The sequence below is a fragment of the Pleuronectes platessa genome, chromosome 4 (assembly GCF_947347685.1).
Source record: "Pleuronectes platessa chromosome 4, fPlePla1.1, whole genome shotgun sequence".
NCBI classification, from domain to species: Eukaryota; Metazoa; Chordata; class Actinopteri; order Pleuronectiformes; family Pleuronectidae; genus Pleuronectes; species Pleuronectes platessa.
In genome coordinates, this window is record NC_070629.1 from 18,961,223 (window position 1) to 18,973,533 (window position 12,311).

Here is a 12,311-nt window from a genome sequence, read left to right on the forward strand (position 1 = left end):
TATCTGAGTGAGTAATCAGATCAGAGTAATCGGAGAGGATGCAACTGAAGTTATGCAACAAATTACTGCAGCTATGGGAACTGCCTGTATGACATCCCCAGAATGTTCACAGTGATATACAATGCTAACAGAAAAGCCAATTCGTAGCCTTTATAAGACAAGTTTAGGATGTGATACCTATATAATAAACTATTCAAAAAGCAGCGTTAAGTTCTGCTTCATATCCTTACAAACTGCAGGCCTGAGGTGGAATTTTAAATGTGTGGACATTTAAAATTCCAATTCAAGCCTGCAGTTTGTAACTGTGGGTCATACATTTGTAAACCTTGAGTGTCTGAAATTAGATTTTCTATTTCCTGTAATGTTACAGTTTATTGACAAAGCTACAGTACAGTATAATATGTGTATGTATGTAAAATGTGTATTTGTGAGCAGATGGGCAGTGTTACAACTACTGTTATGTCGTATTACTGTGTTTTTACCAAGCCTCTTAGTTATTCCTCCAAAGTGAATTAAAGAAGAATAAAACAGTTTAATCAAAAATGAAGAAAACCTCCAAGAAACTAATAAATGGGGAACACAATCAAGTGCTGTTTAACATACAGTAGTACAGAACAGTGACAGTCATTGTACTTACAGGATTATGTTTAGCACCCAGTGAGAGGAGATAATACCTCCCTCACTGAACAAGCCGTCGCCTGATGTTTTGTACCACAGCTTATTCTTATCCAGCCTGTTGCTAGTGCCGCGATCATCATGCTGCAGGGCCGCTCATATTCAGTCATGCTGTGGTAGAATACAGCACAATGCAGGGAGAAAGTAGGCAGGAGTCAGGTATCTTGTTTCTGTCAAACGGCCGAGTTCCCCTTCTTGTCGGCTCTGAGCGAGAGAAGACGACAGAAAGAATAGTAGTATCTTTGGCTTTAAAATGAAAATGTTTCAAACAAAGGTATAAATATTGCAACTGAAGCGTAGCGAGTTTGCTGTGAGTAGGATGATTACGATCATGTCTTCAGCCGACCATCGATTATGTTTCATTCCACTACATCAAACAACAATCTGAGAACCAAACCTCAGAAACTAGGCGAGGATTTACTGACCAGCACATTCCTTGTTATGTTTGAATTGTTTGGAAAATGTCTCCGTGAGGCAAGCAGACCAGCAAGGAGAGTTCAGGCAGGCTCAGCACACATGTGTGAACTTTTTTATTTTTCTTTCCTTGTCTCAGAGGCCTACTAACTTAGCTGCTGTTGTACTGGCAATGAAGACGTGTGTCACAGCAGAGATATGTAAACTTCCGTATCTCCGCTCTGTCAGTCAAACTGTTGGCTTGGACCAACATTTTGAATGTGAACTTTTTTCTTTTTCTTTCCTTGTCTTGGAGGACTACTTACTTAGCTGCTGATTCCTGTAAATCTGTATCCAATCTGGATTCGCATTGAGTGGGAAGGCAGAGAGCAAAGGTTAGTGAAGGAGTCAAACAAATGACGGGCACGGCAACATTGTCAGTGCACATGTAGTTGCTGGAGATTAGTGCTCTCTCCTGTATTTCAACTGCAGCGCTATCAAGAGTGATTCTATTTCACTCTAAGGGGGTTGATGTGTGTAGTTTGTGACACATGCTGTTACGTCCCCCAAACTGTCTAGGAAGAGGGACGACCAATTAGAAAATAAAACCGGGAACTGAACAAGGAAGCCAATAAGATAATAAGTAAATAAGGATTTATTGGATAATCGGCACACAGCACATCAGTGTAGCCCGTCTCCTCTCCACGTCTGATCCCGCACGGCTGCCTCGCTCACTGACACAGCTCACCAACCCACTGGCTCCTGAACTCCTGCCTCTCTCTCTCTGTCTCTGACACAGCTGAGGGTCTTTATCTGCCACACCCTGATGACAGAGTGGCCTCAGCTGTAACAGTGGAGGTGCTTCTGAGGCTCCCACCTAGAGGAGATATGAGAGAAAGAGAGAGAAAACACGGCACGTAACACATGCTCAGTGAAACAAGGCATGAAGTTAAACAAATTAGCATAGCCTCTTGGGTAATGAACAGGGATAAAGTTAGAAAGAGTCAGACTTCATTTTTACATCTATTTTGTGGGTTTCAGAGAGTTCAACAGATCCCTTTCCCTTCATACACCTGATCCGTTGGAAGGAATCATACATAAAACCCCATGTACCATATTCTGCATGTTGTTAAATCTTCCAGAGACTGTCACTGTTGTAATGTTTACATGAGACACCAGTAGTTGTGTACATGACTGTCGTCTCTACAGGAAATTTGTGTTGCAAAAAGTATCAAGGAGGGCATCAAGGTGCATGGTTGTGTGTACACAGTTCAGGTTTTATCTTGTAGCTGTACTCAATCTTTCCCAAACCTCAACCAACAAATCAGAGTTTTGTTAAATTTGACAACACCCTAAAGTAACCAAAGCTGTTGTCTCAGTTCAGGGGTTGCATCCTTCGAAAGGGACACCACCCACCGGGCTCAAAACCACCTCCTCTGTGGGCCATGTGACGTGCATTTGATTCATGGATACATGGTTTCATTTTGCCAAGCACGCACAGGACGTTGTGCTTCTTACTATTGGGTAGACCAGAACAAGTGCACCCAACCGGTCTGATCACATGACGTATGGGGAGAGGTATAGGATGAAGTCAGAGACATAAAACTCTAATCTGATGTGCTGCTGGTAAAGTCACAGGTAAGACCCATTTATCTACTCTACTCTTCAGCTCAACCAAAGTAATTGAGTGTTAATTCATGATTTCTCTCTGACTAATGTTCCTTTCACTGAATGTCTGTGCTTTCACCTCAGAGATCTGTTTCGATTAATACAAAAATATAAATGAGTTTTACCATTAACATATATTCAACAATGCATTCTGTCTGCTTTACACTTATTATGCTTAATATTGAAAGTGGTCTCAGAGTTTTAGACCCAACTTTTCTTTCCTCAACGACATGGTAGTCAATAGGATTTTTTTTAAAAAAGAAAAAAAGTTAACAGAGATTAAAGTAAATCTTGTCATAAATTAATAAAGTAAGAGGGGTGATATGGTATCTGACTATACCTTCTGGGTTTGTACCCTCATGGTTGAATGCACTTATTATAAGTCGCTTTGGATAATACGTCAGCTAAATGAAATGCATTGTAATGGAGTCTTCTTCGTGTAGAGTAGTTTCGGTGAATAAGCCTGTGTTGTACAAAGAGTTTAGCACCTCAAATAATGACCTTCACAATTTTAACTTCAAGGTACAGAGGAAATATTTAGTTAATGTAATTGTTTACAAAACGGACGGTTTCACTTCTGTTTAGATAGCATTTATTTTAACCTCCAGAATTTAATCTTTGGCCTTTTTCTTCATTTGTGCGTGTGCTTCTTGCAATTCTATTCTGTGGGTGATTGTCTGTCCAATAAAAATTGACAGTTGTATTTCTAGTTCATGTGTCAACAGTATCTCCAGGGAAACGACAAAATCGCTGCAGGGTTCATGAAACGGGCGCACCCTCCAACATACACACACTCACTCTCTCTCTCACTCACTCACTCTTTCACTCACTCACTCACTCACTCATATGAATTCAGCAAGTTTTTATAGAGAGGATGAGGATGGAAAGACGTCAAATTCATAGTTATTTAATACATCGGGTCAATGCATATAATTTTTTTTTTATATACTATGCATTTATTTTAAAGGGTGTGTTTACATTTTTAGCACTAGGTTTCGTGGAATACATCCAGAACTCACACTGCAAGAAGACGTAACAGTTACTCCTCTCCCACAATGAGGCTACTGAAACGAGGAATGTTTCTACTGCTCCTCAAGCTCACCTTTGCACTGGGATCACTATGGATCCTCTCACTACTAACTCGCAGTAATCCAGGCTGGAATCCCAGCTCAGTTCTCGGGAACAGCTGGTTGGAGTATACAGACTCTGATGACAGCCCAGAGAAAGTGTGCAACTGCTCAGCTATCCTGCAGGGAGAGAGGGAGGCACTGGAGCAGGCCAAATCACTGACCGTCAACAAAGACTTCCACAAGAGTGTTCACATCCCTGATGAACATTACGTGAATGCAACCGAAGACTGCAGGTGTGTTGCTTTTAAACAACGGATTTTAGACGCTTTACTTTGTCAATATTTGAATATTGAATTCCACTTAAATCACTTTGTTTAATATTGTTTGTTTACAGTGCATTCAAATTAAGACGAAAATACTTGACATCTCCGTTGAGCCAGGAAGAAGAGGACTTTTCCCTGGCATACTCTATGGTTGTGCATCATAAGGTATTTAGATTCTAAAGTCTGAATTTTAATTAAAATAAACTTTAAAAGTGGAGTAAACTATTTACTTAAAAGTCATCAATCAAAGGAGCTCTTCACCACCGCTTGTGAATTTTAGTTATGTTCAAGTACACAAAAAGGATACATTATTAATATATTATTGTATATGCTCTTAGGTGCAGAGCTTTGAGCGCCTGCTGCGAGCCATCTACGCACCTCAAAATATTTATTGTGTCAATGTGGACAAAAAGGCAAAATCCTCTGTCTTATTTGCCATCATCGCAATTACTGACTGCTTCCCGAACATCTTCATGGTCAGTCAGCCTGTTGATGTGGTCTATGCGGCCTGGTCACGTGTCCAGGCTGACCTTAACTGTTTGGCGGATCTCTATAACAGCAGCACACAATGGAAATACGTCATCAACCTTTGTGGCCAAGATTTCCCTCTGAAAACCAACTTGGAGATTGTAAGGACACTGCGTTCACTGAGGGGCGGGAACAGCTTAGAGTCAGAAGAAATATCTGCAGGAAAAGTGTGGAGAGTGACAAATTCACACAAAATAATAGATGGAGGAATCCAGGTACCTATTTTGCATTACATATATTTATAAAGTTAACATTACAACTTACTGGTCATCACTTTAACATTAATTCACAATTTTAACTCCCTCAGGGCACAGGGAAGGCAAAGGAGCCTCCTCCCTTCAACATCACCATAATGTCTGGAAGTGCCTACTTTGTGGTTAGCCGGGGCTTCATCCGCAGTGTGTTGGAGGACCGCCAAGTGCTGGCACTGATGGAGTGGTTCAAAGACACCTACAGTCCTGATGAATTTCTCTGGGCAACCATTCAGCGAATGCCCGGAGTTCCTGGCTCAACATGGCCCCACAGGAAATATGACATGTCAGACGTCAATGCCATCGCCCGCCTGGTGAAGTGGCAGTGGCACGAGGGGTCGCAGGATTCACCGGACGCGGTGTACCCAGAGTGTCACGGCAGCCACGTCAGGGAAATATGCGTAAATGGTGCCGGGGACTTAAAGTGGATGCTCAAGCAGCATCATCTCTTTGCCAACAAGTTTGACATAGACACAGACCCCGTTCCTGTCTACTGTTTGGAGAAATATCTAAGAAAAAGGGCACTGTCTGGTCTACAATAGATATATTGGAGGTTCTTCATAGCAACCGAGAATGGCATTCAATTCAAACCTTAATCAACACAGGGAAATTGTATACACAAATTAAAATGTTTCATTAGTGGCACTATATTATTCAGTCGTATTACTGCTAATCAAGCAGTTTATCAGTGTAACGATTGAAATAATCAACTCAAAAGCCAAAAAAAAAAATGTTGTAGTGGCGGTCTGCACATCGGGTCGGAACTGGACATTTCCCAGTGGCCTGATGGTTGCTCCGGCTTTCCTTGAATATAGCAAACAGGACCGCCAACGTAACCACGTCTCTCTGCGATGCACAGAGCAGCCAAAGATAATAATATAGTAATAATAATTGTGAAAAGGGAGATTTCTTCCCCATCTTCACTAGGCGCTGTCTCCCTATATTAGACATTTGATTATAATTCAAATTTTGATTATCAGTTAGGTTATGTAGATAATCTGGTTTTGAGTTGTGTGTTGAATTGGTTTTACAGCATGTATGTGTTCACAGTTGATTTTGTTATGTCCATGATGTGGCTCTGTTTGATTGTTGTTTTTCCAGATCTGTGAATGGGGTCAGATCAGCAGGTCGATCAGGGAGAGGTGTGTAGGATCAGGTCTCTGAGAAATGAGGGGCTAGAGGTGACAGAGAATGGAGGACGTGTTCTGCATTAGATGACATTTCAGTCAACCTATTGCATTTATCTGCTGAACTTTTGCAGATAGGTTGAATTGATTGGTCAGCAGTAGCCCAGGGTCCAAACGTGGTCTTGTCCTGAGTGTGGTTTCTCTTTGTCTTTCTGTTTAGCTCACCTTATACTTACCAGCACAGATTGAATGTTCCAGGCAGGTGAGGCTATAAAGCCATTCAGTAGTGAGGGGGGGGAGACAGGAGTTGGCAGCTTGGTGAGGCTGCAGATTTTTCTAGTTTGTTTCTCTTTTTCTTTCTCTAGTATGATTTAGTAATTTTTTTTGAATTTTCCAGGAGTATTCCTGTCTTTCTGTTGTAGAACCTTTTTGTTATTAAAATGCAAAACATTTTCATCTACTCCTGCTTCTTCAGTATTGCTTTTTTCAAATTTTCAGTGCCAAATAGCACCCTCCACCCCTATCTGGGGGTTGGAGCGCTACACTAATATTAAAACAGATAGAAGAAAATAATTGCCATGTTTATAACTAGTTACATAACAGTTACATCTACGATTAGGTTAGGTCTACACAACTGGCCTATCGTGTGGATAAGGTGGCTTGGGATGGAGTCAAATTCCCGGCTACAATTATTGTCCCAGTCCGTTCGCGCTGGTAAAACTTTCATGTGAAACCTTTTTTTTTAAAGACTGATGAGGATGAACACACCTTTAATGAAACAAAGATTTTACATGTTGTACAACAGATCAACATCTTGCAAGACACAAATATATTTATAAATAAAACAAAGAAAAAATTAAAGTAGACACAGACCGATTGTCCCTGTCCAACCATCAGTTAACATAGTATTCCGTGATCACTCCCCAAATTGTTTTCACACACACACACACACACACACACACACACACGACAAATATGATTAAAATAACATTAGTACACAGTTCTATATCTGAGTGAGTAATCAGATCAGAGTAATCGGAGAGGATGCAACTGAAGTCATGCAACAAATTACTGCAGCTATGGGAACTGCCTGTATGACATCCCCAGAATGTTCACAGTGATATACAATGCTAACAGAAAAGCCAATTCGTAGCCTTTATAAGACAAGTTTAGGATGTGATACCTATATAATAAACTATTCAAAAAGCAGCTTTAAGTTCTGTTTCATATCGTTACAAACTGCAGGCCTGAGGTGGAATTTTAAATGTGTGGACATTTAAAATTCCAATTCAAGCCTGCAGTTTGTAACTGTGGGTCATACATTTGTAAACCTTGAGTGTCTGAAATTAGATTTTCTATTTCCTGTAATGTTACAGTTTATTGACAAAGCTACAGTACAGTATAATATGTGTATGTATGTAAAATGTGTATTTGTGAGCAGATGGGCAGTGTTACAACTACTGTTGTGTCGTATTACTGTGTTTTTACCAAGCCTCTTAGTTATTCCTCCAAAGTGAATTAAAGAAGAATAAAACAGTGTTGTGCAATAGTAGGAGTAGAATTGACGTTGGCTAATTATTAATAATCATGAAATATGATTATTAAAATAACAATTATTTCTTAAAAATAATCAAAAATGATAAAGCTATTAATTAAGAAATAAAATTATCTATTAAGAATAATACAAATCTGTAATCATTGCTTATTGTCGCGGGGCACCACCCTGGTTACAGGGACCAACGAGTCAATCTATAAATATCAGTCTCATAATGATAAATGTCAAATCAATAACCTCAATATTTAATATTAATAATTATTTAATTAACAGTGAAGGCTTCTAAGTTCGAGCACAGGCAATCATAATCCAGCTGCAATCACATACATATGCACAAATAATCACAGACTACAGATACTTTAATTACAAAAGCATTTATTAAAAAGGGGAAATAAAGTTATAATGTTATTCAATGATTCATCATTTTAACAAGCTCCGATATTTCAAAGATAAACACAGCAGCAGCACTTATCACAATTCAGAAAATACATGTAAAACCGGCGGTCTACCTATGTATGTCTGTCTCGGTGTGTGTGTGTGTGTCTGTGTCAAAGTGTCTCTCTGTGTGTGTGTGTGTCTATGTGTATGCATGTGAAATAAAGTTAGTGTTATTTAATGATTCATCATTTTAACAAACTCCCATATTTCAAAGATAACAACAGCAGCCGCTTATCACAATTTAGAAAAACACATGTATTCATCTATGTGTATCTGTGTGTGTGTATCTGTCTGTGTCTATCAATGTGTCTCTGTGTCTGTGTGGGTGTGTGTGTGTGTGTGTGTGTCTGTGAGAGAGCGAGAGAGAGAGAGAAAAAGAAGAGGGCGTGGCGATGATGCAGTCACGTGGTGACGTCACATCTAAGATGGCGGCCGATCATGATTCAGGGAATCAAGGCCTAAAAACTCTCAAAATGGCGGATTGACTACAAAACAAGATGGCGGAGCCGTTATGAATTTAGAGCCAGAATGGGAGGAGAGGGAGAGAGGAGGCGTGGCAACAATAGATTCAAAATGGTGGTTTAACTTGCGTTATTCAAAATGGAGTCTATGTTAATGACACCATGTGGCCGGAGCTCACACTGGTGGTCGTCACATGAATTGCACCAAGGGATTTTCAGACAAAGAGAATTCTTTTTTTTTTTTTATTTTTATTAATATTTTTATTAGGAGGTAAGGCACAGTAGGACAGAAATCAATGTCAAATTTACATTGGGTATCATAAAATCTCAGCACGACAATCAGCAATACACAAAGACATTGATACCACAAAAACATTGCGCATCTTGATCAAGAGTAGCATATACAGTCTTCCTCCTAGGAAGTTTTTCTTATTTTATGGACCACATGAACGTGGTCCAGCAAACAACACATTACACAACTCAATGAAAACAACAACAATAATGATAGATAGATAACTGGAAATTATATTAAGTAACAATTAAGTATTAAAGCTGCACAGTATAAACAAATTAAAAGGAAAGAAAAAATAAAATATACATAAATAAAAAAAAATATATATATAAATAAAATAAATAAATAAATGAATGAATAAAAAGGAAGAAGAAAGAGAGAAAAGAGAGAGAGAGGGGGGGTTCCGTCAATCAGGGGGCAGGGACTGGAGAGAGTGGAAGAATGTAAGAAAGGGAAGCCACTTACTATAAAATTTGTTAGAGCTGCCTTTTACTGAATATCTGATCTTTTCCAGCTTTAGAAGAGACATGGTGTCGTTGAGCCACTGAGTACTAGAGGGAGCTTTAGTCGACTTCCAGTGGAAAAGAAGATGGCGTCTTGCCAGTAAGGAAGTAAAAGCTAAAATGTCTAATTGTGTAGAGGTAAACCGGTTATGGTTCTCTGGGAGCCCGAATATGGCAACATGGGGGGAGACTTTTATAGTCACTGAGAGTATTTTTGACATGGTGTCAAAATAATTCAGCCAAAAGCAAGAGAGTAGCGGACAAGAGTAGAACATATGGGTTAAATTGCAGGATGAGGCATGACATTTGTCGCATTTGTCAGTGATACTGGGATAGATTTTCGACAGTCGCGCTTTAGAAAAGTGGACTCTAAACACTACTTTAAACTGTATAAGTGTGAGACGAGCGCAGGATGAACTTGTGTGAATTTTCTTAAGAGCAGTGTCCCACCAGTCACCCTCCAAATTCAGATCTAGTTCATCTTCCCAGGCAGCCCTAATTTTAGTAACTGGAGAGCAATCAAAGGACAGAAGTTCATTATAAACTTTAGAGATGAGTGATTTTTGAAGTGGATCGTGGTTTAAGAGCACCTCCCACTGTAGGGTCGGCGGCGAGGAGGGAAAAACTGGAAACAATGCTTTAGCGCAGTGTCTAATTTGAAAGTATCGAAAGAGATGAGAAGGTGGGAGATGAAATTCTCCTGAGAGATCTGTAAAGCTGCGAAAAATACCATCCTTGTAAAGATCTTCAAAACATTTCAGGCCTTTATTATGCCATGTGAGAAAGGTTGAATCTGTGAGCGGAGGTCGAAATAAATGATTGTTCAGTAAAGGAGCTAAAGTAGATGTTGATTTAAATTTGAAGTGTTTCCTAAACTGATACCAAATTTTAAGTGTGGAGTGGACCACTTGATTATTTGTGAAGCCAGAGAGGTTGGATGGAATAGAAGAAGTAAGTAGAGCAGGTAAGGAGGATGAAACACATGACTGTGCCTCCAGGTGACACCATGGCAGATTCACTGACTTGAACCAAAATGACATTTTTTGAATATGTGTCGCCCAATAATACAGTTGGAAATTCGGAAGTGCCAATCCGCCATTGAATTTACATCTCTGAAGTGTGGATTTGCGGATCCTAGGAGCCTTTCCACACCATAAGAAGTCAGAAATAGTTTGATCAATTGTTTTAAAAAACTGCTTTGGCAGGAAAAGTGGGAGACAATGGAACAAAAAAAGAAATTTGGGCAAAATGTTCATCTTAACCGCGTTAATTCTTCCAATTAACGAAAGAGGTAAGCTCCTCCATCTTTGGAGGTCAGATTTAATTTTAGACATTAAAGGTGAGAAATTAGCAGAAAAAAGAGAATTTAACGTTCTGGTTACGTTGATCCCGAGATACTTAAAGCCAGAAAGACTCATTTTGAAAGGGACATCTGACTGTGTGAGCTGTGATGCTGAAGCATTGACAGGATAGCATTCACTTTTAGAAGTATTCACTTTATAGCCTGAGAATGAACCAAATCTCTGGAAAGCAGATACAATTGTGGGAATGGAAAGGACAGGATCTGAGACGTACAATAATAAGTCATCCGCATAAAGTGACAGCTTAAATTCTGTGCCCAATCGTGAGATCCCAGTAAAAGTGGAGGAGGACCTCAGAAAGATTGACAGGGGCTCTATAGCTAGCGCGAACAATAGAGGAGATAGGGGACACCCCTGTCTGGTGCCACGGGTTAGAGTGAAAAAATTGGACTGAATGCCATTAGTGGAAATGTTTGCTTGTGGTGATATGTAAAGGAGACGTATCCACGAAATGAACCCATTACCCAGTCCAAACCTCTTTAGTACAGTAAATAAATAGTCCCATTCAACCCTATCGAATGCTTTTTCAGCATCGACCGATATCACTACTTCAGGTGTTGTTGTGGCAGTTTTAGAGTAAATAATATTTAGGAGTGTTCGGACGTTAAAGAATAACTGCCGCCCCTTAACAAATCCAGTTTGCTCATGTGAGACAATAGTTGGTACAATGTTCTCCAGGCGATAGGCCAAAGCTTTAGCAAGGATCTTAGCATCTACATTTATTAATGAGAGAGGTCTGTATGAGCCGCAGAGATTCGGATCCTTATCTTTTTTTAAGAGGAGACTTATGGAGGCTTGCCTTAAAGTGGGAGGGAGAGTGCCATGTTCCAGTGATTCCTTATAAACAGCATGTAGTAAAGGGGACAATCTATCCTGAAATCTCTTAAAAAATTCCACTGGAAATCCATCAGGGCCAGGAGCTTTGTTATTCTGCATACCTCTCGCAGCGAAAGTGATTTCTTCTACCGTTAATGGTGAGTCAAGTTTTTTAGCAGCATCTGAGCTTATCACAGGAAAGTTGAGGCTATCTAGGAATGAATTCAATTCAGTGGTGTCAGGTGGAGATTCAGACTTATATAGAGAAGAATAGAATGAGTGAAAGACAGAATTAATGGTGGCGGGATCCTTATGCAATGAGCCAGATGAATCTTTTATTTGAGGGATCGTACGTGAGGCAGCCTGGCGACGTAGTTGATGAGCCAGGAGCCGACTTGCCTTGTCACCATGTTCATAATATGTGGAGCGTGATCGTAAAAGAAGTCGCTCTGCATCACTGGTGGTGATGAGATCATATTCAGTCTGTAATTCAACACGCTGTTTGAGTAAACTGGGAGAGGGGCAAGTAGCGAGTTGTTGGTCCAATTTGGTGATATTGATAGAGATTTCTTGCAATTTGGCTTTACGGGACTTATTCAAGTGGACAGAGTAGGAAATAATTTGTCCCCGCAAGTATGCTTTTAATGATTCCCACAGCAGTGAACATGAAATTGGTTCCATATCATTTTGATTTAGAGAGATAGAATCATCAATTTTAGTTGTAATAAATTTGGTGAACTTATCATCTGAAAGAAGTAATGTATTGAACCTCCAAGGTGTTGAGTACCGGGGTTGTGAGGAGAACTGAATATCTAATGAAAGAGGGGCGTGGTCAGAAATAACAATAGGA

General features: G+C 39.8%; 1 protein-coding gene across 1 annotated transcript; it reads left to right on the top strand.

Annotated features, from left to right (window-relative positions):
* Positions 1–1,359: 1,359 nt before the first annotated feature.
* LOC128439026 (beta-1,3-galactosyl-O-glycosyl-glycoprotein beta-1,6-N-acetylglucosaminyltransferase) lies at positions 1,360–6,495 on the top strand. Its single transcript, XM_053421833.1, has 6 exons — positions 1,360–1,463; positions 2,561–2,706; positions 3,723–4,099; positions 4,201–4,294; positions 4,468–4,872; positions 4,965–6,495. Exons 3-6 carry the CDS (start codon positions 3,792–3,794, stop codon positions 5,448–5,450), a joined length of 1,293 nt encoding a protein of 430 aa, XP_053277808.1. The 5' UTR covers positions 1,360–1,463; positions 2,561–2,706; positions 3,723–3,791; the 3' UTR covers positions 5,451–6,495.
* The last annotated feature ends 5,816 nt before the right edge of the window (positions 6,496–12,311 follow it).

Bases quoted from the DNA above. Each gene is read 5' to 3' on its own strand.
- LOC128439026 (XM_053421833.1), top strand. From the start codon at position 3,792: ATGAGGCTACTGAAACGAGGAATGTTTCTACTGCTCCTCAAGCTCACC. The intron at 4,100-4,200 runs GTGTGTTGCTTT...GTTTGTTTACAG, and splicing joins AATGCAACCGAAGACTGCAG to TGCATTCAAATTAAGACGAA. The intron at 4,873-4,964 runs GTACCTATTTTG...TAACTCCCTCAG, and splicing joins TAATAGATGGAGGAATCCAG to GGCACAGGGAAGGCAAAGGA.